This window comes from Rana temporaria, chromosome 9, assembly GCF_905171775.1.
Source record: "Rana temporaria chromosome 9, aRanTem1.1, whole genome shotgun sequence".
Classification (NCBI taxonomy): domain Eukaryota; kingdom Metazoa; phylum Chordata; class Amphibia; order Anura; family Ranidae; genus Rana; species Rana temporaria.
Genome location: NC_053497.1, coordinates 132,036,590 through 132,061,863, shown reverse-complemented (window position 1 = coordinate 132,061,863; position 25,274 = coordinate 132,036,590). Strand labels below are relative to the sequence as shown.

The following is a 25,274-nucleotide window of genomic DNA, read 5'->3' as shown; positions in this document are numbered from 1 at the left end:
AAATAATAAAGACAATGCAAACATCAATAACAATGTCAAAAGTGAGTCAGTTCATGAAAATAGCATAACAGTCCAAATCCAACGATCAAAGAAAGGGAAAATCCAGGTGCAGCCTGGGAAGTGGATAAATCAATGTGTAGAACGTCTGAGGGTGAAGAATCCAGCAGCCAGGTCTGTGAAAAGGCGCAGCCAAAAATCCAAACAGTGCTCCAATCCCGACGCGTATTCGTCACACCACGTGACTTCATCAGGGGTGTGACGAATACGCATCGGGATTGGAGCACTGGACCTTTTGCAGCACCTGACGGACAGTAGACAAGCTCGCAGCTCGTGGATTTGTGACCGCCTCAGACTGCTCCATGTGAGTGTATTTTATTAAAGTTTGTTTTTTAGTAATTTGTGTCCACTATTGTTTTCACTCAGAGGTAGCACCCACCTACTTCACCCATTGCCCCCACGGGCCTTTACACCACCCCATCCCCCACCCCTTTGTCAGCGGTCAAACATACAAAATTAAGCAGGTAATTAAATTATTTTTTCCCCTCACTATACTTTAAACATATTCCTGAATAACCACAAAGAATTTAAATACAGATTACAGATACAAATGCCTTTTGCGAACCCAGTTATTACTATGTACATGTAGCATTGACATCATCACTGTGCTGTACACAGCCTGTGCAGGCAGCAGAGCTGTGGGAGGGACCCAGCAGACCCCACCCAATACAGGCTGCCTGCATACCTCCCAACTTTTTGAGATGGGAACGGGGGACGCCTATCGAAAAAAGTATGTAGGCAAAGGGCACACCTCCTGCCACAACCCCTTAAAGGAGAATAATACAAAAAATAAGTTAAACCCACAAGTGCTTTTTTTAACCACTAATATTCCTTTATATTGTTTTTTGAATTTTTTACAAATGCAGCACTTTAGAAATTGGATGAAAGGTTTAGCACTGGGAGAAGACACCTTTTTAAAGACAAATAGTGCATTTCTATACAACTATATAGATCAGGCTAAAATGAGGGACAAATGAGGAGGAAAGAGTGACAGAGGGACCTTGTTCCAAATCAGGGACAGTCCCTCTAAATCAGGGACAGTCCCTCCAAATCAGGGACAGTCCCTCCAAATCAGGGACAGTCCCTCCAAATCAGGGACAGTCCCTCTAAATCAGGGACAGTTGGGAGCTATGCTGCCTCCAGAAAACTACATGAGGTGGTGGAGACAAGACCAGTCACCCTGCACAACCTTTAATGACCGATCATCATTACAGGAAGCTCCTGCACAGAGGAACAAGTACACACTGGATTGGAAGGAAAACACAAAGCACATTGTAATTTAAGGAAGAATACACATGACTCTTTCATTTAGAAAAAACAGTGGAACCTCGGATTATGAGCACAATCCGTTCCAGGAGAATGCTCGTAATCCAAAGTACTCGCATATGAAAGCGAGTTTCTCCATAGAAGTCAATGGAAACGAAAATAATTTGTTCCACATTGACTTCAAAGGCATGCAATACCGCATGTGGCCAAAGGTGGGAGGGCACCAGAGAGCCTCAGAAACACTCGGAAAGGCCAAGGGACAGCTCGGCTGAACTTGGAAAACCTTGGAAAGGCTCGGGAACTGAGTATTTTTTTTGAGTTTTTCCTAGAGGCTTTGATCGGCTCCAGCGCCCCCACCTCAGGCCAAATGTGGTACTGCACACCGCTGTGGCTTGAATACTGCACATTTTGCAAGACAACACTCGCGAACCGAGTCAGAATTTTAAAAAATACAGTGCTTCGAATTGCGAAACGCTTGTTAACCGTGTTACTCGCAATCCGAGGTTCCACTGTATTTGCTTATCCTGGAGTTTAGCTTTATGTCCCTTTGAACTGACCTTATACACAAATGACAGCCTTTAATGTTTCTGTCCTTGTAATATGGCATACCCCACAATGCAGTGCGTCAGTAATAGTCAGGTGTGCATGCAGTGAGCGTCAGTTCAGAGACAAGCCATAGAAGGAGGGAAAGGTGGAGGGAGAAGACATGTGGTCTACAGGCCACAGAGAAAGACATAAAAAAATTGCCACACCAGACCGCAGCATTTTATGGAAAATTCAGCAAAAAACGCAGGCAATTCATGTGTTTCATAAAAAAGAAAAAAAACGTATACTCTTGTGGTCAGATGTCCTAGTGCCCCCCACACCACCAATCCACTGCCAACCTGCATCTTTGCTTGGAAACAATTCCTTAAGTAAGCCTCTTTTTTAATGAGCATTGCTTCAGAACACGAGACGGCTCTGTTGTGCCTAGAGGCGAGATGCTACTGAAATACGTTCTACCTGTTTTCACGCGTTGCCAAAGTAACAAAGGCTTAACAAAAAATCACAGATACAAAATTTATACTGCCCCTTTTATATCATAAGGCTTACACTGTCCTGTTCAGCCTTTCAGGAACCCAATTTTTTTTTAATAAAAATCCTGTAAAATGTGTTTTTCTAATCTAATAAGTTTAGTCGGGGATGAAACGACAGACAACTGAAGAAAAAATGAGACAAATAAAAGGAAAATGCTGTTTATTGTGTACAGGTGACGCATAAAGAGTTGCAATGCTCTGTACACACAAGCGGTTTTCAAATCGGAAAAAAACGGATGTTTTTTTTGACGGAATTCCACTCAAGCACACGTCACACAAAAGTTCGGTGAACTTTTGACTGCCAAGAACGCGGTGACGTAAAAGACTACAACAAAATTAAGTTGTATGCTTCTGAGCGTGCATGGATTTGTTTCGTCTGAATTTTGCACATTGGGATTTGTACATACGATCGGAAATTCTGATCTGATTTTTTCCTGACGGGAAAAAATAGATCCACGCAGTTGGGATTCCCGACCAAAAGCTCTCATCAGACTTTTCCAACAGGAAAACCAATCGTGTGTGATAAGGATGGGGGCCCAAATTGGAAAACCTGTACTGGTCACTGGCTCAAATTGTATAGCAAGAATGGACACACAGCCTGCTTGTTTTGTTCCCAATGTAAAAGAGAAATGGCTTCAGTCTGGGCTACTGCTTTATTAACAATATGACATCACAAAACATATGCACTCAGATTGGTTAGCTTGTAAAATTCACTCCCATTTACCCGCCCCCCTGTGACGTCTGTACTTAGCACATGGCACACATTCCAAAGTCTTTGGGAGCCATCTTATTCATTCGGTGGTGGGGGCTATGGGAGGAGCTGTTTAGGAGTGCAGTAGAAGGGAGGGGCCGAAGGACAAGGAGCGAGGGGTGGAAGTCCATATTTGGAAACAGTTCTCTGGTCACGAGACACAAAATTCCTTCATTGAAATGAGGAGAAGGGGGGAGGAAAGGTTGAACACATCTGTAGCATGAGGGAAAAATGGCATCTGCTCTCGACTTCAATCCTTTGTCCTTCATTTCCAATGCTGAGTTTATAACTTTAAAACTTAACATCATATCTGATATAAATTCTCAAGGAAAATAAACACTATTGTGATACATACTTTTCACACATGCATATATAGAAAATGAATATAAAAACAATATGAAAATATAAAGGAATATATAAAAAAAAAGAAATCAAAAGAATATAAAAAGAGGAAACATTTCAGTGGATCTAATAAAATAATTGGCTTAACTCAAAAATAGGAATTTTATTATAATCTATCACATGTGTACGGGGCCAAACAGTCATTGGGAACCCTGAATCATGGGCCCAATAGCAATTGTCACTAAGTACCCCCCCCCCCCCCCCAGGGTTACGCTCCTCCTCTCTCAGATTTATTAATTTCTTTCTATTGCAGCTGCCATGCCTTTTGGATGCATCAGTGTCCGCAATGAGAAAACCTACAATTGTTTCTCTGACATCACAGACAAATATGAGATTGGCCAGCTTCTCTGTGCGTGAGTATTGTGTTTCCTTCGGTTGTCATTGAGTGTGGTCTGCTGTCTTTACTTTGTATGGGCCTGTGAGGTGTAACACAATAATTTTTTTTACATTGCGCAGGAAAGAGTTCTGTGAAATCTGCCTGGCCCGGGAGATGCAGACAGATCGTCTCTTTGTCTGCAAAAAGTTTCTGAAGAAAGATGGCCGAAAAGTGAGGAGGGCGGCAAAGAATGAGATCATGATTCTGAAAATGTAAGTAAATAGCAAAATAGCAATCCTTTGTAGCAGCGTAGCAGATGACCCTGAGTTCTGATGAGGTTGAGGGAGGAAACTCATCGCACAACAGCGAGGAGGGTGGCAGCGCTGCAGCTACTAGAGGCCGCACCTACAGGTATTCTAGTTATAAGTAGGAAAAAAAGCAGGGTGTACAAAAACGAGGAGTCCATTATTTTTTGCTGTTGGATTTGTATAAACAAAATTTAAAATTTGTAACCATCATGTTTCATGAAAGTCGTAAAGTGGTGGTTACAAATCTGCACCAACCACATACTGTAATAACACACAACTGAGATATCAACTGTGATGTATGGGTCATCATTGATGATGAGCGCTTTGGAGTAATATTTGTTGCTGAACATAGAAATGTTCATCTAATTGCAAATTGTTTCCCCTTTTGTGGAAAGAAAAGTATAAAATCTTTACCAAACACTTCACATATGTTCACCAAAGTCTGGGAAATCCTTGTTACCATGTGGACTTAAAAATGTCCTTCACCGACTGGACAATCATGCCCTTAAAGGGGTTGTAAAGGTTTGTTTTTTATTTTGTAAATAGGTTCCTTTAAGCTAGTGCAGGGGCCTCCAAACTGCGGCCCGAGTTGTGGCCCTTTTTCTAGTCTTAATCCGGCCCTAGGGGCACAATTCCTTCCACTGATATGAGGCACTATTCCTCCCACTGACACCAACAATGGGGCACTATATCTTCCACAGATACCAATGATGAAATACCATTCCTCCTACTAATAGGGGGAATGCTCCTCCTCCTATTGACCACCAACCCTGAGGCCATATTTATTCTCACTGATGCTGGGCCCGTGACATTTTCTGCCCCTGCTGGCCACAATCCGGCCCTCCTAAAGTCTGAAGGGCAATAAAGTGGCTCTTTGTATGAAAAGTTTGGAGACCCCTGAGCTGGTGCATTGTTGGTTCACTTATCCTTTCCTTCGATTTCCCTTCTAAATGTGTTTTTTCTTTGTCTAAATTTCTCACTTCCTGTTTCTCCTCAGTAAGCTTGCCCCCATCATCCGAGCTGATCTGGCTGGGGGTTAGTCAGTGTGCTCACCCCCTCCCTTGGGACTACATCCCTGCAGAGAGACGCTATGCTCATCCTAGCTGTTCTGGCTGGGGGTTAGTCAGTGTGCTTGCACCCTCCCTTGGGACTACATCCCTGCGGGGAGACGCTGCGAGCACGCTGACTAACCAGAACAGCTCGGATGATGGGGGCAAGTTTACTGAGGAGAAACAGGAAGTGAGAAATTCAGACAAAGAAAAAACACATTTAGAAGGGAAATCGAAGGAAAAGGTAAGTGAACCAACAATGCACTAGCTTAAAGGAACCTATTTAGAAAATAAAAAACAAACCTTTACAACCCCTTTAAGCTACCCTGCACAATATTTGCAATAATGAAACCGCCAAAATTGACCACTAAGGGCACTGTATATATTGTTGTTGTAAGAATATAAAAAATGTGCACTAGTCTAAAAAAATATAGAACAACAAGCTGCTGCATAAAATGTGACTAAAATTCAAAATGTGACTGTGATAAAGATGTAGCGCTAAGTGTTCAGAGGGACCATACATAAATGGAATGAGTCCCAAAAAGTGAGCAAACAATAATAATGAAATTATATTCACATAAAAGTGAAAAATAATAATAAATGTCCATTTAAGAGACAATAAAAAGAAATGGTGAACCTGGATGTAGAACCAAGTAGACCATCACGTAACCCTTCTGGCAAGGAAATACAGAGAGGTAGAATACTCTTACCAGAACTGATGGATCTACCTGTCAACGACAGCAGATCATAAGAGCATGGGAAATCCAAATGGAAAACCCCAAAGGCTTGTCTGAGGACTCTCACTGCTGGAAGCCGTGGATAAAGACTATGGACCCAACGTACAGCCGTAGACGACCCTTGTTGAAGATATCCCAAACCAGAGAATAACTCGGGGTGCACTGGATGTCGATGCAGCCCTCAAAGGATGAAAAAAGACTTCCAATCTATCAATCCCTTACAGGACTATAGATGGCACGATGAAGCAAGACTCCAAAAACAATCGATCTGCCAGGACATGGAGGAAAGAAAAAGGAGAGGAGGGCTCCGATAGCGCAGATCAATTGCAGGTTTTATTGAATAAAAACCAACAGGGCATAAAAGTGATTACAATATGAACAGATAAAATAAAGGGGCAATAAGTGGAGTAGTGTACCAAGCCCTACGCGTTTCGTACAAAAGTACTTCAACTGGGGCATTGTTGTTGGCCCCACACAACTTTTTGGAACTGACTTCAAGTTTTACAGAGGATTGTTCAAGGTCTGTTTTCATCAGCAGGTCAAGAACAACATCCAAGCAGGTTGCAGTTGAGCAAAAAATTGAGGGCAGATCTTTTACTATCCTCAGTGGCAGATCTGTCCATGGATGAGGCAATGAAACGAAATGCTGATTGGCCGATATGCATTTAAATAGGTAGCTTAGCATTGCGCATACCTGGAAAACCCTGTCTGTTGCCTTCCTGGGTGTGAAAACTCATATGGTGGCCTTGCTGGTTCAGTATCCTGAAGGATTCGCATTCCAAATTCCTTAAGGTCTGGGGACCTTGGAACAGTTATTTTTTCTTCTCTCTGCTTTTGGCCAGCTTTGATCATTTATAATTGTTTCCTTTGCCGATCCCGAGTCTGTGGTCCCCTTTCTCTTCGGTCCCTCTCCATGCTCTTTTCTTTTTTTTGCACTCTTTTGCCGCGTACACACAGCCGGACTTTCCGAGAAAAAAAGTCAGACAGGCTTTTTTTCTTGGAAAGTCCGGCCGTGTGTAGCCTCCATCAGGCTTTTTTTGTCAGAAGTCCGACGGACCTTAGATAGAGAACCTGTTCTCTTTCTCACCGTCCGACTTCCGACGGACTCACGGCAGACTTATGCACAGTCAAAAGTCTGACCCTGTGTACGAGGCATTCCTTTTCTTTTTACATTCTTAGATTCTCGTAGGAGTTACGCCGGCGTATCTCTAGATACGCCGTCGTAACTGAGTTTGAGGCGTCGTATCTATGCGCCTGATTCTTAGAATCAGTTACGCATAGATTTGTCTTAGATCCGACCGGCGTAAGTCTTTTACGCCGTCGTATCTAAGTTGGATATTTACGCTGGCCACTAGGTGGCGCTTCCGTCGATTTACGTGTCGAATATGGTAATGAGCTAGATACGCCGATTCTCAAACGTACGTGCGGCTGGCACATTTTTTTACGTCGTTTGCGTAATGCTTTTTTCGGCGTATAGTTACCCCTGCTCTATGAGGCCTAGATGAGGCGTACTAATGTTAGGTATGGACGTCGGAACAGCGTCAAATTTTTTATGTTTTACGTCGTTTGTGTAAGTCGTACGTGAATGGGGCTGGACGTAAGTTACGTTCATGTCGACTAGGCATTGAGCGGGCGCAATTTAATTTGAAATTTATTTGAAAAATCAACGTGATACTGAGCATGCTCGTGCATGCACCGTTCGTTAAAAAAGGCCAATCACGTCGGGTCACGATACATTAACATAAAACACGCCCACACTAGCCTAGTTGGAATTACGCGGGCTTACGCCGTATCAGATACACTACGCCGCCGTAACTTAGAGCGGAAAATGTTTCTGAATACGGGACCTGCCGCTCTAAGTTACGACCCGCCTAAAGATAGGCGTTTTTTTGAGAATCTGGACCTTAGTTTATTTATACCTATGGGGGGGGGGGGGTACTGTTGCCCCAAAGAGGACAGCCTGCCAATGATTGGAATATATAATCTGACTTCCCTGCTTGTCCTCCTTACTTTTGGACTGAATTCCTGATGTTTTGACAATTTCTGATGCCTGTATTTGCATGAGAATGTTTAGCTCAGCCCCTGCATGGGCTTACTTGTTATATTTTATCAGAAACCTACAATAAACATATTGAAAAAAATACAGGCATGGTAACTTTTAGCATGATAGTAAAAACCTCTTGATGAGTTTGATGGAAGTATCTGTCGCCAGTTATTCCGAAAGCCACCTCCAGAAAATGATTTTCTTTGTTTTACAGATTAACCTTTTAAAGAACCCAAGGGAGACCCCTTCTGCTTGGAAAGTTGATAATATTGACTAACACATCATTTTTTATCTGTTTTAGTAGCAATATAAGCCCTGAGCTGAAGCTGAGAAAATAACAGGCTCAGTGTTTCTAAGTCAACCCTTGAGTAGATTGGATTATGGTCAGTTGAAAACCAGACGGCATTATAATGTGTTGTGCTCTGAAGTCCCGTGAGTTTAGCTGTTATAGATCTAATAAGCCTGGTAGCTTTAATAAAATGCTACCATCTTCTTGCTCGTAAGGGTAGGTTTTTGTTTTATAAACAATGGATGCAAATATTTTTTGTATGGAGAAAAGGGCTCACTATCACTCAGTCCATAGATGGAGCAATATAACAGTGCCTATATACGGGCAGAGAGAATGTATGTATCTACATCCTAAATACAGGGGGTTATTTACTAAAGGCAAATCCACTTTGCACTACAAGTGCAAACTACAAGTGGAAGTGCAGTCGCTGTAGATCTGAGGGGTAGATCTGAAATGAGGGGAAGCTCTGCTGATTTTATTATCCAATTATGTACACGCTAAAATGCTGTTTTTTATTTTCCTTGCATGTTCCCTTCGGATCTACAGCGACTGCACTTCCAAATGCACTTTCAGTGCAATTACAAGTGCACTTTGAACTTGTAGTTTGCACTTTTAGTGCAAAGTGGATTTGCCTTTTGTAAATAACCCCCACAGTCTTGTTGGAACTTTTCTTTACCTTTTCTTTACTCACAGTGGCTTATCACTTCTAGACAGTGGCGGCTGGTGCTCAAAACTTTAAATAAATAAAACATCAATTGCAGCCTTACTGTGCCCATCAATTGCCGCCACTGTGCCCATCAAACGCAGCCACTGTGCCCATCAAACGCAGCCACTGTGCCATAAAATTCTCGCCACTGTGCCATGCCATCAAATGCAGCCACTGTGCCATGCCATCAAACACAGCCACTGTGCCCATCAATTGTCGCCACTGTGCCATGCCAAACGCAGCCACTGTGCCATGCCATTGTCGCCACTGTGCCCATCAATTGTCGCCACTGTGCCATGCAAATGCAGCCACTGTGCCATGCCATTGTCGCCACTGTGCCCATCAATTGTCGCCACTGTGCCATGCCAAATGCAGCCACTGTGCCATTGTCACCACTGTGCCCATCAATTGCCGCCAGTTTTCCCCTAAAATGCCGCCAGATTGCCACTTAAAATGCCGACAGATTGCCCCCCCTGCTCGGCACTTACCTTTCTTGGTCAGCCGTCCTCCTCCACGATCCCTCGATGTAGTCCCGCCCTCGATGTCGCTTCAGCCAATCAGGGTACCGGTAACCAGATCCGGTGAACCTGAGTGGCTGAGATGCGGGTCAGTGTTATGCAGGGAACGCACACCCCGTGCGTCCCCTGGTTAATTATTTGGAAGCTGATTACAGCCCACAGGCTCTGATAGACACTTCCACAGCCAACCAGCTGCCGTTATTCAGATGTCCGGCACTCGCCAGGGGGGCCGGCCATCTGAATAGTGGAAGGCAGCAGCGCTGGTGACAATACATAGATTCATGCAATGCATGAATCTATTTTTCTGTTTTTAGTGGCGGTGCAGGAGCGAGAGGGAGCGGCGCTCCTGCGTCCTCTATGGACGCACCGCCACTGCTTCTAGGACAAAAAAAAGCAAAAGGTGAACAAGGCATGAATCAAAGTAATAAATCCTATCTACTCATACCAGTATGGTTCAGTAATATAGCCTCAAAGCAAAAAAAAATAATTTTCTCCCCGAGGAGAGAAGAAAACCGAAAAGAAAGTCTGTAATGACTGAGAGACTCAATGGGGGTTATTTACAAAAGGCAAATCCACTTGAAATTGTAGTAAGTGCACTTGGAAGTGCAGTTGCTGTAAATCTGAGGAGTAGATCTGAAAGGAGGGGAAGCTCTGCTGATTTTGTTATCCAATCATGTGCATACTAAAATGCTATTTTTTATTTTCCTTGCATGTTCCCCTCGGATCTACAGCGACTGCACTTCCAAATGCACTTTTAGTGCAATTTCAAGTGCACGTTGCACTTGTAGTGCAAAGTGGATTTGCCTTTAGTAAATAAGCCCCAATGAATAATGATACTAAAGTTTAATCAAAATGAATTATCTAAAATCATGTTGCTGCTTGACAGCCACAAGTGTGGGGAAACTGCTAGACAATGTAGGGTAATGCACGCAAGCTGTGTCACACAACCACAAACTGGGTACAGGAACATGCAACACAAAAAACAAAAAAGTCCAGACACCAAGTCAATTGGCACATTGAAACACCTCCACGTTAGGGGCAGACTGACAACTCATGGGGCCCCCGGGCAATAGGAGATTATGAGGCCCCCGGGCAATAGGATATTATGGGGCCCCCTGGGCAATAAGAGATTATCGGGCCCCAGGCAATAGATTATGGGGCCACACAGTATACACACACACACACACACACACAGACACACAGTATACACACAGTATACACACACTGAAAAGGTACTGGAGAGATGGGGCAGCTATAATCTTGGGATTTTTTTTAAAACACAGATTTTTACATACTGTCCTTGGTTTAACTGAGGCTGGTAACCCTGATGGGGCCCCCGAATGGTCAGTCCGACCCTGCTCCACGGCATGTCTGCTGCTGGGTTGCACCTCCTTTATGGGGAATAACTTTACGCCGGACATACAACTTACGTGCACCTAGCGTAGCCTGCGTCCGGCGCACGCAGGTTCGTGAATCGCCGTATTTCCTTCATTTGCATGTTTGAATGGCTAATCAATGAGAGCGGCACCATGCTCCCAGCCTAAATGTACGCCCACCCTACGCCGGCGTAAGCAAGATACATCGGCGGGGTGTAGCTTGGTTTTAGGCGCATATCTGTTTGTGGGTCTGGCGCACAGATACGACAGCGCACATTTGCACTTACGTCGGCGTAACTTATTATACGTCAGCGTAAGTGCTTTGTGAATCTGGGCCTGTGTGTCTAGGAGATGTATCTATGTGTCAACCCCTTGGAGGCTCGAGCTGCGGAGGGACAAGAGGGGAAAGGGAATAATTAGCCCAAGAGGTGATTTGGGTTAGCTATGTGTGCATGCAGTAGCTTAAGCCCCATACACACTATCAGTTTTCCTGCAGGTTTTCTCTTCAGGTTTACCAAAACCATCTAATATGAGGTCAAACCTCAAGAGTTTCAATTTGTATGCAATCAGGCAGGCCCTTGCACTACATGGTTTTGGTAAACCTGAAGAGAAAACCTGCAGGAAAACTGATAGTGTGTATGGGGCTTAACACATGGATTATGGATCCCATAATAAAGGAATGTGAGTTTTGATCCATATAGTGACAGAAGATCCTGATAGGTCCGTTGCTGGGAAAGATAGTGGCTGTAGGGGTATGGATGGATCCTGGGATGATGTTCTAAAGTAGGAGGCACGGAGTCAGAAAGCCTCACTAAAGCTGGCAGGTGTAGGTAAGTCTGCTGTGGCTCTTCAGGTAATAGCCCCTGTGATCAGTATGGCTCTTTAGCTGCAACTAGAGCATACCTCCCAACTTTCTGAGATGGGAATGAGGGACACCTATCAGCAAAAGTATGCAGGCATAGGACACACCCCTTGCCACGCCCCCTTAAAGGAGAATTGTACAAAAAAAAATAAGATTGGTTAAACCCACAAGTTCTTTTTTTTACCACTACTATTCCTTTATATTGGCTTTTGGAATTTACAAATACAGCAATTTATAAATCAGTTGAAAGGTTTAGCGCTGGGAAACACTTTTTGATAGATAAAAGGTGCATTTTATATACATCTATATAGATCAGACCAAAATGAGGGACAAATGAGGAGAATGAGGGACAGAGGGACATTGCTCCAAATCAGGGACAGTCCCTCGAAATCAGGGACAGTTGGGAGGTATGCTAGAGTGATATATCATGTGTGAAAACACTCAATAATGAGTGGATGAGTGGCAGGCCAGGCAGAAGGGGTATGTGGATATCAGCCTGAGGAGAGCTGCGGGTTAAGATTATCACTTCTAGAACCCTCCGTATGCAATGTCTATTAGCCAGGACATGAATGCAGCAGGGGACGTAAAAGTAAAATAAACACACTATCTTGGTTTATTTTTGGGTGTCCCATTAGACTTAATATGCATATTCTGACCAGAGCCTGGACTAATAAAGTGTGCCCCATCCCTAGCCTTACCTTTGGGCTATTAAATTGATCACCTCAGAAGTCATTATGGAGGTGAACAGGGACAGGACTTAACTTAACATTTTGAGCTCTAATAATAATTTGTATAATAGGGCACTCTGAAAATAAACTGAACCATTGTACAGTGCCTTGAAACATTATTCATACCCCTCGAAATTTTCCACATTTTGTCATGTTAAAACCAATAACGTAAATGTATTTTTTGGGGATTTAATGTGATAGAACAACACAAAGTGGCACATAATTTTGAAATGAAAAGAAATTGATAAATGGTTTTCAATTTTTTTTTTTACAAATAAATATGTGAAAAGTGTGACGTGCATTTGTATTCAGTCCCTCTGAGTCAATACTTTGTAGAACCGCCTTTCACTGCAATTACAGCTGCAAGTCTTTTCGGGGATGTCTCTACCAGCTTTGCACATCTAGAGAGTGACATTTTTGCCATTTTTCTTTGCAAAATAGCTCAAGCTCTGTCAGATTGGATGGAGAGCGTCTTTCAACAGCAATTTTCAAGTCTTGCCACAGATTCTCAATTGGATTTAGGTCTGGACTTTGACTGGGCCATTCTAACACATGAATATGCTTTGATCTAAACCATTTCATTGTAGCTCTGGCTGTATGTTTAGGGTCGTTATCCTGCTGGAAGGTGAACCTCCACCCCAGTCTCAAGTCTTTTGCAGACTCTAACAGGTTTTCTTCTAAGATTGCCCTGCATTTGGCTCCATCCATCTTCATATAAACTCTGACCCTGTCCCTGCTGGAGAAAAGCATCACAACAACATGATGCTGCCACCACCATGTTTCACGGTGGGGATGATGTGTTTAGGGTGATGTACAGTGTTAGTTTTCCACCACACATAGCGTTTTGCTTTTAGACCAAAAAGTTCAATTTTAGTCTCATCTGACCAGAGCATCTTCTTCCACATGTTTGCTGTGTGCCCCACATGGCTTCTCACAAACTTCAAACTGGACTTCTTATGTCTTTCTTCTTGCCACTCCTCCATAAAGGCCAGATGTGTGGAGAGCACGACTAATAGTTGTCCTGTGGACAGATTCTCCCACCTGAGCTGTGGATCTCTGCAGCTCCTCCAGAGTTACCACAGGCCTCTTGGCTGCTTCTCTGATTAATGCTCTCCTTGCCTGACCTGTCAGTTTAGGTGGACGGCCATGTCTTGGTAGGTTTGCAGTTGTGCCATACTCTTTCCATTTTCGGATGATGGATTGAACAGTGCTCTGTGAGATGTCTAAAGCTTTGGATATTTTTTTATAACCTAACCCTGATTTAAGCCTCTCCACAGCTTATCCCTGACCTGTCTGGTGTGTTCCTTGGCCTTCATGATGCTGTTTGTTCACTAAGGTTCTCTAACAAACCTGTGAGAACTTCACAGAACAGCTGTATTTTTACGGAGATTAAATTACACACAGGTGGACTCTATTTACTAATTAGGTGACTTCTGAACGCAATTGGTTCCACTAGATTCTAGTTAGGGGTATCAGAGTAAAGGGGGCTGAATACAAATGCAGCCACACTTTTCACATATTTATGTGTAAAAAAAAAAAAATGAAAACCATTCATCATTTTCCTTCCACTTCACAATTATGTGCCACTTTGTGTTGGTCTATCACATAAAATCCAAAGAAAATACATTGACGCTTTTGGTTGTAACAAAACATAAATGTGGAAAACTTCAAGGGGTATGAATACTTTTTCGAATCACTGTACCTTGGGTGCTGCGATGTAGTATAATATCCTAAAACTAAACACAGGTTTGCTTTAAGATTGCTACCTCAAGATGGCTTTGGTGCTATAGAAGTGAAATAACAGTTGCCATATACATCAGTTTTTGACATTGCCAAACATACAGATGTATGGAACACACTGCAGAAACAATAAAGCAGACATCACAGCCCTATAGCCTATGTCCTCTCAGCTTTTTATCCTGATCTCACTATAAACAGAAACCTATTTTCTTTTGGGTACAGAATGCTTTATCGTTTTAAACTCCACAGGGTTACTATCCTCAGGAGATTACGCAAGTCCTACCCATCAAATGTTAGTAATAGAGGATGAAAGGGAGAATCTGTTTGGGTGACATGAGCAACACGGAAGCTTCTTTCTCATGTTTCTGATCTATGGTTGTAGTTCCAAAACATCCACATATAAATGTAATATAACAAAAGACAAAATGTATTGACCACAAAGATGTTTTTTGCCCAGTTACGTGTGCATTCTTGAAAGTATAGTTTCAGTACATGTCTCAAAGTGGTCCAGCCCAGGTATCCATACCTAATGGTCTTAAAGTGCTAATCAGTCAAATAGACAGTGGGTAGAAGTGCATGAATATTTCATAACATTCAGTAGTCTGTAGTCTGCTTCCTTTTCGATAAAAGCGCGTGTGGCCATTTTTTAGCCCGCAACGACTGCCTTTTAAAAGCAAATTTTATTCTTCAGCCCATAAGTACATAGTGCCGATTAGCTTTCCTGAACAAACTATAACATATTTCTCTGGTATGAAGGATTTCAAAAAAGTAAACATATCATTTTGGAAATTTGCCCATTAGGCTTGCCAACTCATTCCTTTATAACTGAATGTGTATGAATAGCACAGTAACTGGCTGATTAAATGCAGAGAGAGAGAGAAAGGGGCTCTATAGTACTAACATACTTCCTGTCTTATGTCTCGTACACACGACCGGTTTTCCTGGCAGGAAAACTGCCATGAGAGCTTTTGGCTGGGAATCCTGGCCGTGTGTATGCTTCATCGCAGTTTTCCCGACAGGAAAACCGCCGGGAATCCCGGTGGGAAAAAAGAGAATACGTTCTCTTTTTTCCCGCCGGGAATCCCAGCGGTTTTTAAGCCGACAGTTTCCCTATGGGAAACACTGCGGTGGAGCATACACACGGCCGGGGTTTCCGGACCAAAGCTCTCATGGCAGTTTTCCTGTCGGGAAACCCGGCCGTGTGTGGGGGGAAAAAGCTACCAAGCAGGTTATCGGTTTTCCCGGCTGACTTTTTACCGCCAGGAAAACCGATCGTGTGTACAAGGCATTGGGGTGACACCCTAAGACAGGAAGTGTGAAAACCACCAGGTGAAAATAAAGGACTTCAAGATGGTAGACATGTTTTTGGGGATATTAACATGGCTGGGACAAGGGGTGGGCAGTAAAGGTGACTTCCCTGTACACTCTGGTAGCATGAGAGGTGAGGTGGGAGGGGGAAAGACGCAGAGATTGGGCAGGGATTTTTGCTGGGAGGGGGAATTTAGGGGTCGGTAGCAGGGGGATAAGAATGATTCTAGATGGGGAAATTTGAAGAGGTGAGCTAGGAGAGATGATTTAGGGGGGGATTTGTGTTGGGAGGGGTGAAGAGGATTTGTGCTAGGAGGGGGAATTTCAGGGGTTTGTGCTAGAAAGGGTAATATGGTAGGGGGGATTTGTCCTAAGATCGTACATTTTTTTAGGGGGGAGGAGTGGTTGTGCTAGATGGGATGATTGGGGGTATTTGTGCTAGGAGGGGAGATTTTGGAGTGGCGGGAGGATTTGTGCCCAGAGGGAAAATTTGAGGGGCTAAGGATTTGTGCTAGGATCAGATGGGGGCATTTTTTTGGGGGGGGGGGAGTTGTGCTGGGAATATATGGGGAGAGCGAGGATTTGAGCTTAGGGGAATGGGGGGACTAAGATTTGTACCAGGAGGGGGATTTCAGCAAGGGGGCGGATTTGTACTGGGAGGAAGGGGGGTAAGCATGCAGATAAGTGCTCGATTTTCTTGTGGGGGGGGGATTTTTGCTGACACATAATCATACATCTTGGTCAATTTAGCACGTTCGCCCTGGGCTCTAGATGACTTTGTCCCGACACTGTAACTGGCTGATTTAATGAAGGCAAGGCAGTAAATCTTAGGCCGGGTACACACGAACAAACATGTACGGTGAAAGCGGTCCGTCGGACCGTTTTCACCGTACATGTCTGCCAGAGGGCTTCTGTACGATGGTTGTACACACCATCGTACAGAAGTCCGCGCGTAAACATTACGCGGGGCGTGTCCGCGTCGTCGCCGCGACGATGACGCGGCGATGACGCGGAGACGTGGGCGGCCCTGCCATTTAAAGGCTTCCACGCATGCGTCGAAGTCATTCGACGCATGCGAGGGACGGCGGGCGCTCGGACATGTACGGTAGGTCTGTACTGACGACCGTACATGTCCGAGCGGGCAGGATTCCAGCGGACGGTTTTAAAACACGTCCAGGAATATTTGTCCGCTGGGAAAAGGCCCGGCGGGCAAATGTTTGCTGGAATTCGGCCCGCTCGGGCCTACACACGACCAAACATGTCTGCTGAAACTGGCCCGCAGACCAGTTTCAGCATACATGTTTGGTCGTGTGTACGGGGCCTTACTATCACATTAAAAGGTATGTAAAAGGTATGTAATCCCTATCAATGAGCTTCTCTAATTTGCTCTCTTTTGGTCTGTAAGATATATAGATGAAAGTGTTTCATCTATATCTGTCTGGTAAGTGTAAAACAAAAACAAAAAATCCTGCTGATTCTGCCTGAAATCTTGTGAGCTGATGGCTGCCTGCCCTCTCTGCAGTGTTTTCTCAAGAAGCGTTATCAAGCCCTGCCCATTTCACATATTTGAACTACAGAACACCTCCACTTTATGTTTTGGGATTGAGGAGAGGGGAGGTTGCGCTGTGGTCCTAACACACTTACTGACAACACTGGTTCTCCATGGGTACAGTACAGTAAGTGAGTGTTGTCACACTAGGACAGGAAGGGGCAGATCCACAGAGATCTGCACCCGCGCAGCGTATCAGAGATACGCTATGCCGCCATACCTTACCTGGCTTTAGTTCGAATCCTTAAAGATTTTGTGCCGTAAGTTACGGCAGCGTAGTCTATCTCTGGCAGCGTAATTCAAATGAATTGCGCATGCGCCGTCCCTAAATTTCCCGCCGTGCATTGCGCTAAATGACGTCGCAAGGACGTGAATTACGTCCATCCCGAAAAAAATAATAATTTAAATTTCGACGCGGGAACGACGGCCATACTTAACATGGCAAGTCTAACTATAAGCCGCAAAACAGCAGCTTTAACTATACGCCGGAAAAAGCAGACTAGAGACGACGTAAGAGAATGCGACGGCCTAGCGTACGTTCGTGGATCGTCGGAGATAGCTAATTTGCATACTCGACGCGGAAAACAACAAGAACTCCAACCAGCGGACGCCGAAGTATTGCATCTAAGATCCGAAGGCGTACAAAGCCATACGCCTGTCGGATCTAACCCAGATGCCGTTGTATCTTGGATTGAGGATTCAAACCAAAGATACGGCGCAGGAAATTTGAAAGTACGCCGGCGTACTCTCTTTGTGGATCTGCCCCGAAGTGTGTTACAGGAGGAATCACTAGGTGAAAATAAAGTAAAGAAAGGCCAATATTAGAAAAAAGACTGGTAAACTGCAATGTAATATATTTTGTTCTTGAGTTTAGATACACTTTAAAAGAGAAGTTTGGGGTACAAAAAAAAAACATTTATACTCGCCTCCATGCCTCAGCATTGGTGTGATGCTGCAGCTGTCTGTCCCAAGTTGGCTCTAAGGCCCCTTCCACACGGGGCGGATCCATTGCGGTCTGCCAGCTCAGCGGGAGATCTCTCCGTTGATTTCCACTGAGTCGGCGGATGACCGGTCCCTCTCTGCTCACTGAGCAGGGAGGGGCTTGTCGAGTGCCGCTGTTTGCTATGGAGAGATCGGATGAAACGGACAGCATGTCTGTTTTCATCAGATCTCACCCGATCCGATCCGCCAGGACGGATGGCGACGTATCGCCATTAGTGTGATTTTAGCGGATCGGATGTCAGCGGACATGGTCACCGCTGACATCTGACGCTTCATAGACTTACGTGGAGCCTGTTTGTCTAAAGAAAGCCAAAAACTTTCAGTTTGTTCAGTCTAAGATGATTCAACTTGCCTGACCCCTGGAAATAGAACTAGAGTACATCTATAGAATAAACCAATTGCTACCGCAGCTCTACTGCTAATGTGGAAGTCAATGAAATGTGATCCGGGGCTCTAGCCAGGGCTTTCAGGTCCCATAGGTAAAATTCTTGAATCACGAAGGCTAGCATCTTGGATGTTCTTAAATAAAAGTACTTTATTTTTTACATAGGTACACTGGTACAAGCTATAAAACTGACGCATTTCGGCTATGGAGCCTTCATAAAAGCAAAAAACAAAAGAGAGAAAAAACCTCTATAGAATATCACACACAGTGACAATCCTGCTCAAAGACTAGCAACACTAGGGGATGGACCAAGGCAGCTTTCATTGCTGAATGGAAGCTTCGGTGGTGACAATCATCTAGACAAGTTCCCTTTAAAATTACAGAATGGTAAATGAAGCCATGAAACGTTATGATAGCGTTGTGACTAATCATTGTCAGGTCTGACCTGAAAAACGCAGCTTTTATGGCTTGGAATGAGATTGATTAGACTATATGCCACAAGAGAGTTTTGTATATTTCATGATTACGTCTTCAGCCGTGGAGCTGTGTTTGTCGGTGAGCGATCTGAGGCTATTCTCGGCACTGTGACCGTTTTCTGCGTATCGCTGTGACACACCACCGTGATCAGTGGGGAGTTTTCCTGTCATACATATTTATCAGCTACATTGCCCCAGTTTACTTCATGACACGGTGCCCAATTGTCTCTCTGCGCGCTGTAAAATCTGCTGACAGAAGCAGTTAAGGAAGGTGGAACAATGGTGTATGTGGAGCAGATTAAATAAAGTTTACCTGGAGGAAACTTTTGAAGCAGGTGTAGGAATTATTAATGACTGACACTGGTTATATAACAGGTACCCTACATGCATACATGCTTGCCAGCGTGTATTAGGTCAACACTCCATGCAAACAGCCTAAAACAAATTCTTATATTGTGCGTATTATTTTGCCTTTAAAATATTTGTAATTCTGTTCAGTCACTTATGTGGTTTACAAACCCCTGCAATGTTATATAGCCAGAGGGTGAAACTGGTTTTCAGAGCCCGCCGGCTCCTGCGTGCTTGTTGGACTATAAAAAAACATTGCCACATTGGTGATGTACCTCCTGTACTTTTTTTTCTGTCTTATATTCTGCCTAAATACCATCCCATTCCAGCTCCAAGAACCTAAAACATGTTTGGATGAGAATGCAATAGAGCCACTTGCTTAAATTGATACTATGGGTTCACGTATAAAAAAAAAAAAAATAACAAACATGTCGTACTTACCTCCACTGTGCAGTTCGTTTTGCACAGAGTGGCCCCGATTGTCCTCTTTTGGGGTCCCACAGTGGCTCTCGGGGGTCCTCCCCGCAATAGATAACCCTCTCTAGGAAGCTCTCTCCCGAGGGGGTTACCTTGCGGGCGCGCTCCTGTGTCATACACTCGGCGTACATAGCTGCCGAGTGTATGATTCGGACCCACCCCCCAGCGGCCGTGTCATTGGATTTGATTGACAGCAGCAGGAGCCAATGGCTGCTATCAATCTATCCAGAGAAGAGCCGTGAAGCCGTGGGGAGAACAACGCGGGATCGTCCCCAATGGAAGTTCAGGGCTCAGGTAAGTAAACAGTGGCTCAGGGGGACAGTGCAAGGTTTTTTTTCACCTCAACGCATAGGATGCATTAAGGTGAAAAAACAGAAGGCTTTACAACCCCTTTAAGTATAGGAAATTACTTAGAACCCCCAAACATTATATATATATATATATATATATATATATATATATATATATATATATATAAAATTATTAAGTAGAGACCCTAGAAAATAAAATGGCAGTCTTAGGTCACATGTTTTTTGCGCAGCGATTTTATTTGGAGAAAATACACTGTATTGAATTAAAAAAAAAATACATAGTATATACCGCAATTTTTTTTGTATATAATGAAAGATGATGTTACGCCGAATAAATATATACCCAGTCTGGTACTAGGGGGATTCCCCAAATAAAAGGGCAAAAGGAGTTTCTATTGTCATAGGGAAAAATATTAGTTTCAGATTAGAAGATAGAAAAGTAGACCCAGAAGGCCGTTTCTTGTTTTTGAAAGGGACCCTACAGGGAATTAGGTATACATTAGCTAATATATACTACCCTAATAAAGACCCCCAGAAATATCTAAAAGGGATCTTAGAAGCCTTAGTGGACTTCAAACAAGGATACTTGATTGTGGCCGGAGACTTTAATACCTCTATGGATCACGGTCTCGATAGCACGTCTGGTGCACCGACGAGAGGTAAACAACTAAAACTGATTAAAAAAAAAATGTACATGCATCAGTTGGTTGATATATGGCGAATAGCCCATCCAAGTAAAAGGGATTATACATTCCACTTGTCGGTGCACGACACATACACGAGACTGGACTATATTCTGGTTGACCATGCAATCCTGGAGTATGTGGGAGAAACTGTAATAGAAACAACAACAATCTCGGACCATGCCCCTGTAACAGTGAAAATTAGATTCCAACATAAGGAAAAAAGGAAAGGGACATGGAAGCTTAACGAAGAACTCTTAGAAGATGAAGAAGTGGGTAAAAAAATAACAGTGGAAATAGAACAATTTTTTAACATCAATGATACTCCAGATGTATCATTGATGAAAATGAATATCAATAGGAGCAGGGAAAAAAAAGAAAGGGAAATATCACGGAAACGGATAATAAGTGAACTACACGATTTGGAGCAGTTACATATAACACACTTAGATAGGGGAATACATCAGAGGTTGGTGATAAAGAGAAATCAACTAAGGGAATCAATGGAGGCAGAAACTAGACAAGTATTTAAAAATGTGGCTAAAGAGAGATATAGGTGGGGAAATAAGCCCGGAAAGCCCATTATATTCAGTAGATAATATAGAGTCCCTAGAGAGGCAAATAACACATGAAGAAATAAACAATGCCATAAAAAATATACCGGGGGGGGGGGGGGGGGGAGTAGTCCAGGAACGGATGGCTTCACGATAAAATACTATAAAAGATTTCAGGAGCAATTAGTACCAGTATTATGCACCTATTTCAATAAAACAGGAGAAAACAAGGAAATTAGAAAAGAATCACTCTTAGCAGATATTACAATTATACCAAAAGTAGGGAAAGATAAATCCATCTGTTCCAGTTATCGGCCTATTGCGTTATTAAACGCTGATGTAAAACTGTACGCAAAAATACTGGCGGCAAGACTAAAAAATTTGATGCCTGAATTAATCAATGTAGATCAGGTAGGATTCGTCCCAGGTAGGGAGGGTAGGGATAATAGTATAAGAACAATGCTACTAATGCGTAGGGATCAAAAGAAAAAAACCCCAGTCTTGCTCATGTCGATCGATGCTGAGAAAGCATTCGACAGAGTAGACTGGGGGTTTATGATGGATACGTTACGAAGTATAGGGTTGGGCCCAAGATTCATGAGATGGATTGACAATTTATACAAACATCCCATGGCAAGGGTCAAAGTGAATGGAAGTATGTCGTCCGCTTTTGAAATGTTTAACCACTTCCATACAGGGCAGTTATACACCCATCCATACCAGGCCTATTCTGGCACTTCTTTCCTACATGTACAAATCATAATTTTTTTGCTAGAAAATTACGCAGAACCCCCAAACATTATATATGTTTTTTTAGCAGACACCCTAGGGAATAAAACGATGGTCATTGAAACGTTTTATCTTGCACGCTATTTGCGCAATAATTTTTCAAACGCCTTTTTTTTGGAAAAAAATTGTTTCATGAATTAAAAAAATAACAAAACAGTAAAGTTAGCCCAATTTTTTTGTAAAATATGAAATATGATGTTACACCGAGTAAATAGATACCTAACATGTCACGCTTTAAAATTGCGCACACTCATGGAATTGTGCCAAACTTCGGGGACAGGGGCGTTAAAAAATATATTTTTTATTTATTAATTTTTTTACATATTTATTTCTTTTTTTACACTTTTTTTTTTTATTTAATTTTTTTTATTATAACTTTTATTCCTATTACAAGGAATGTAAACATCCCTTGTAATAGGAATGTGTGTGACAGGTCCTCTTTATGGAGAGATGCAGGGTCAATAAGACCCCACATCTCTCCTCCAGGCAGGAAAGCATGCGGCTTTGTTTACTTACGGGGACCCGGGCGTGACGTCATCACATCGCGCCCGGGTCCTCCGACGGTCATAGAGATGACTGGTGACCATCTGGTCACCAGTCATCTCTATGCTTCCTGCCAGCGCCGGACGATTCGTTCTCCGGGCCCCCGATGGCACGGGAGAGCCCGGAGAAGCACCGGGTGGCGGCGGGAGGGGGGGGATGTCCCCTCCCGCCGCCTGTAAGAACGATCTAGCGGCGGAATCGCCGCTATGATCATTCTTACGTTGTGCAGAATCGCCGGCACAAGAGAAGGATATCTGAATGATGCCTCTAGCTGCAGGCATCATTCAGATATCCACCCGCAAAGCCCAGGACGTCACATGACGTCCTCCTGGATCGAGGAGGGGTTCCTGCCGCCGTCATTTCACAATGACGCGGTAGGGAAGTGGTTAATGGAACAAGACAAGGATGTCCGCTTTCACCACTCCTATATGTGATTGCATTGGAACCATTGTTGGAAAAAAATTGGAAAAACACGGATATAGGAGGAGTTAGAATTGGAGAAGAAGAACATAAGGTTGTTGCTTTTGCGGACGACATACTTCTATACATAACTAAGCCAAGGATACCACTACCAAATGTAATTAAAGAATTGAAGGATTATGGTGAGCTTACGAACTTTAAGATAAACCCCACAAAAACAACAATATTAAACTTAGGAATAGAAAGGAAAGAGGAAATAGCTTTACAACAGGAATTCCTGTTCTCCTGGGAACCAGAAGCACTAACATATCTGGGAATTGAATTAACTCCTACTATAGGAAAAATATATTTTGCCAATTATGTTTCATTATTGAATGAAGTGAAAGAAGATATAAAAAACCTATCGAGGAGACCTATATCGTGGATGGGAAGAATAAATCTATTAAAAATGGTGATTCTACCAAAACGGCCATATAAATTCCAAATGCTCCCGATAGAGATACCCCAATGTTTTTTTAAAACTATGAAAACAATCATTTTGAAATATATCTGGCAGAATAAAAAACCCAACACACCTCAGTAATAATGAAAAATGGTGATAAATAAGAAAGAAATAAACCAAATTACATTTCGGTCAAGAAACATATAAAAAAATCGTATTGGTTTTAAATAGATATAAATAAAATTAAGAATTAAAAAAACGTGTCCAAAAAAACGTGATGAATCCTCCACCAGACTATGGATTGGCTCCTTACCAGATTTCCACGATCACTTATGACAGGGGATCATGAACAGCATGTAGCAGGTAGTCACTCCCAATCTCGCAGTTCAGACATATGTGGTCCTAATGGGTTTCATTCACAAGCAATTTCACCGTTATCAATGCCTATCATGTAAAAAAACAATAACAGCTCCACATAGTGTATTAAATGGGTAAAAATAATTTATCAAAAAGTAAAATCGCACTTACAATCATGCAATTAAAAATCGCCTTGAATCTGATGTGCTGGCCGGTACACAAACTCTCAGGCACCTGTCCACTGGGGAAACGTTTGGAGCTAGTTAGGTGACGACAACGCGCCGCTCCGCCCTACGTCCGTTTCGTAAGAAATTACTGGAACCATTTTCATCGGATGGACCGATCGTGTGTACAGAGCTTTAGGGGGAAATATTTGGATACCACCTAAAATTAGGACACTTAATTCTGACATGCACGAGTTAACTAAAACATTTTTAAAGTATGGGATAGATTATACCGACAGGAAAAGTGGGAGTACAACTCCCCACTAATTCCACTGTCAGGAACAAACTTTTTTATCCCAGGTAATCTGACACGGATGGGAAGATATATGGGAAAGGCACAATTGAAAGATATAATGATAAGGGCAAATTAGGACAAGATTAGAATTATTAACAATGCACGGGTGGCAGCTGGCAAGCAAGTGGGAGTACCTACAACTTAAGCACTTAGGCCCAGATTCTCATAGGACTTACGACGGCGCAGTGCCATGTACGCCGTCGTAAGTCCTAATCTGAGCCGTCGTATCTATGCGACTGATTCTTAGAATCAGTTACGCATAGATATCCATTAGATCCGACAGGCGTAAGTCTCTTACGCCGTCGGATCTAAACTGCATTTTTTTTTGACCGCTAGGTGGCGCTTCCGTCGAATTCCGAGTCGAGTATGCAAATTAGCTACATATGCAAATTCCCGAACGTGCGCGCAGCCGACGCAGTAAAGTTACGACGTTTACGTTAGGCTTTTCCCGGCGTAAAGTTGCCCCTGCTATATGAGGCGCAGCCAATGTTAACCACTTAACAACCGCCCTATAGACGAAATATGTCTACAAGGCGGTTGCTTAACTCTGGGAGGGCGTCAATGTACGTCCTCCCAGAATCGCGCTCCAGCGCGCCCTATGGGGCGCGCACACGGGAGTCTCCTGCTGCTGCTGCGGGCTGGATCTGTGACACATGCAGTCACAGATCCAGCCATCCATCCCTCCCTGTGCAATACTCTGCAATACAAGTTATACTCTGCAATGCCCCCATACTCTGCAATGCCCCCATACTCTGCAATGCCCCCATACTCTGCAATGCCCCCATACTCTGCAATGCCCTCATACTCTGCAATGCCCCCACACTCTGCAATGCCCCCACACTCTGCAATGCCCCCACACTCTGCAATACCCCAAAATACTCTGCAA

General features: G+C 43.4%; 1 protein-coding gene across 2 annotated transcripts in view; it reads left to right on the top strand.

Annotated features, from left to right (window-relative positions):
• Positions 1–25,274, top strand: part of LOC120914081 (caM kinase-like vesicle-associated protein) — a 123,770-nt gene that overhangs the window by 59,601 nt on the left and 38,895 nt on the right. Inside the window, exons 2-3 of one of the 2 annotated variants that reach the window (XM_040324541.1) lie at positions 3,806–3,905; positions 4,009–4,140. In XM_040324541.1, the coding sequence (XP_040180475.1) occupies positions 3,811–3,905; positions 4,009–4,140 (227 nt within the window). In that variant the 5' untranslated portion in view covers positions 3,806–3,810. Of the gene's footprint in view, positions 1–3,805; positions 3,906–4,008; positions 4,141–25,274 lie in introns of those variants that run through there. The other variant, XM_040324542.1, reaches the window with a different exon arrangement.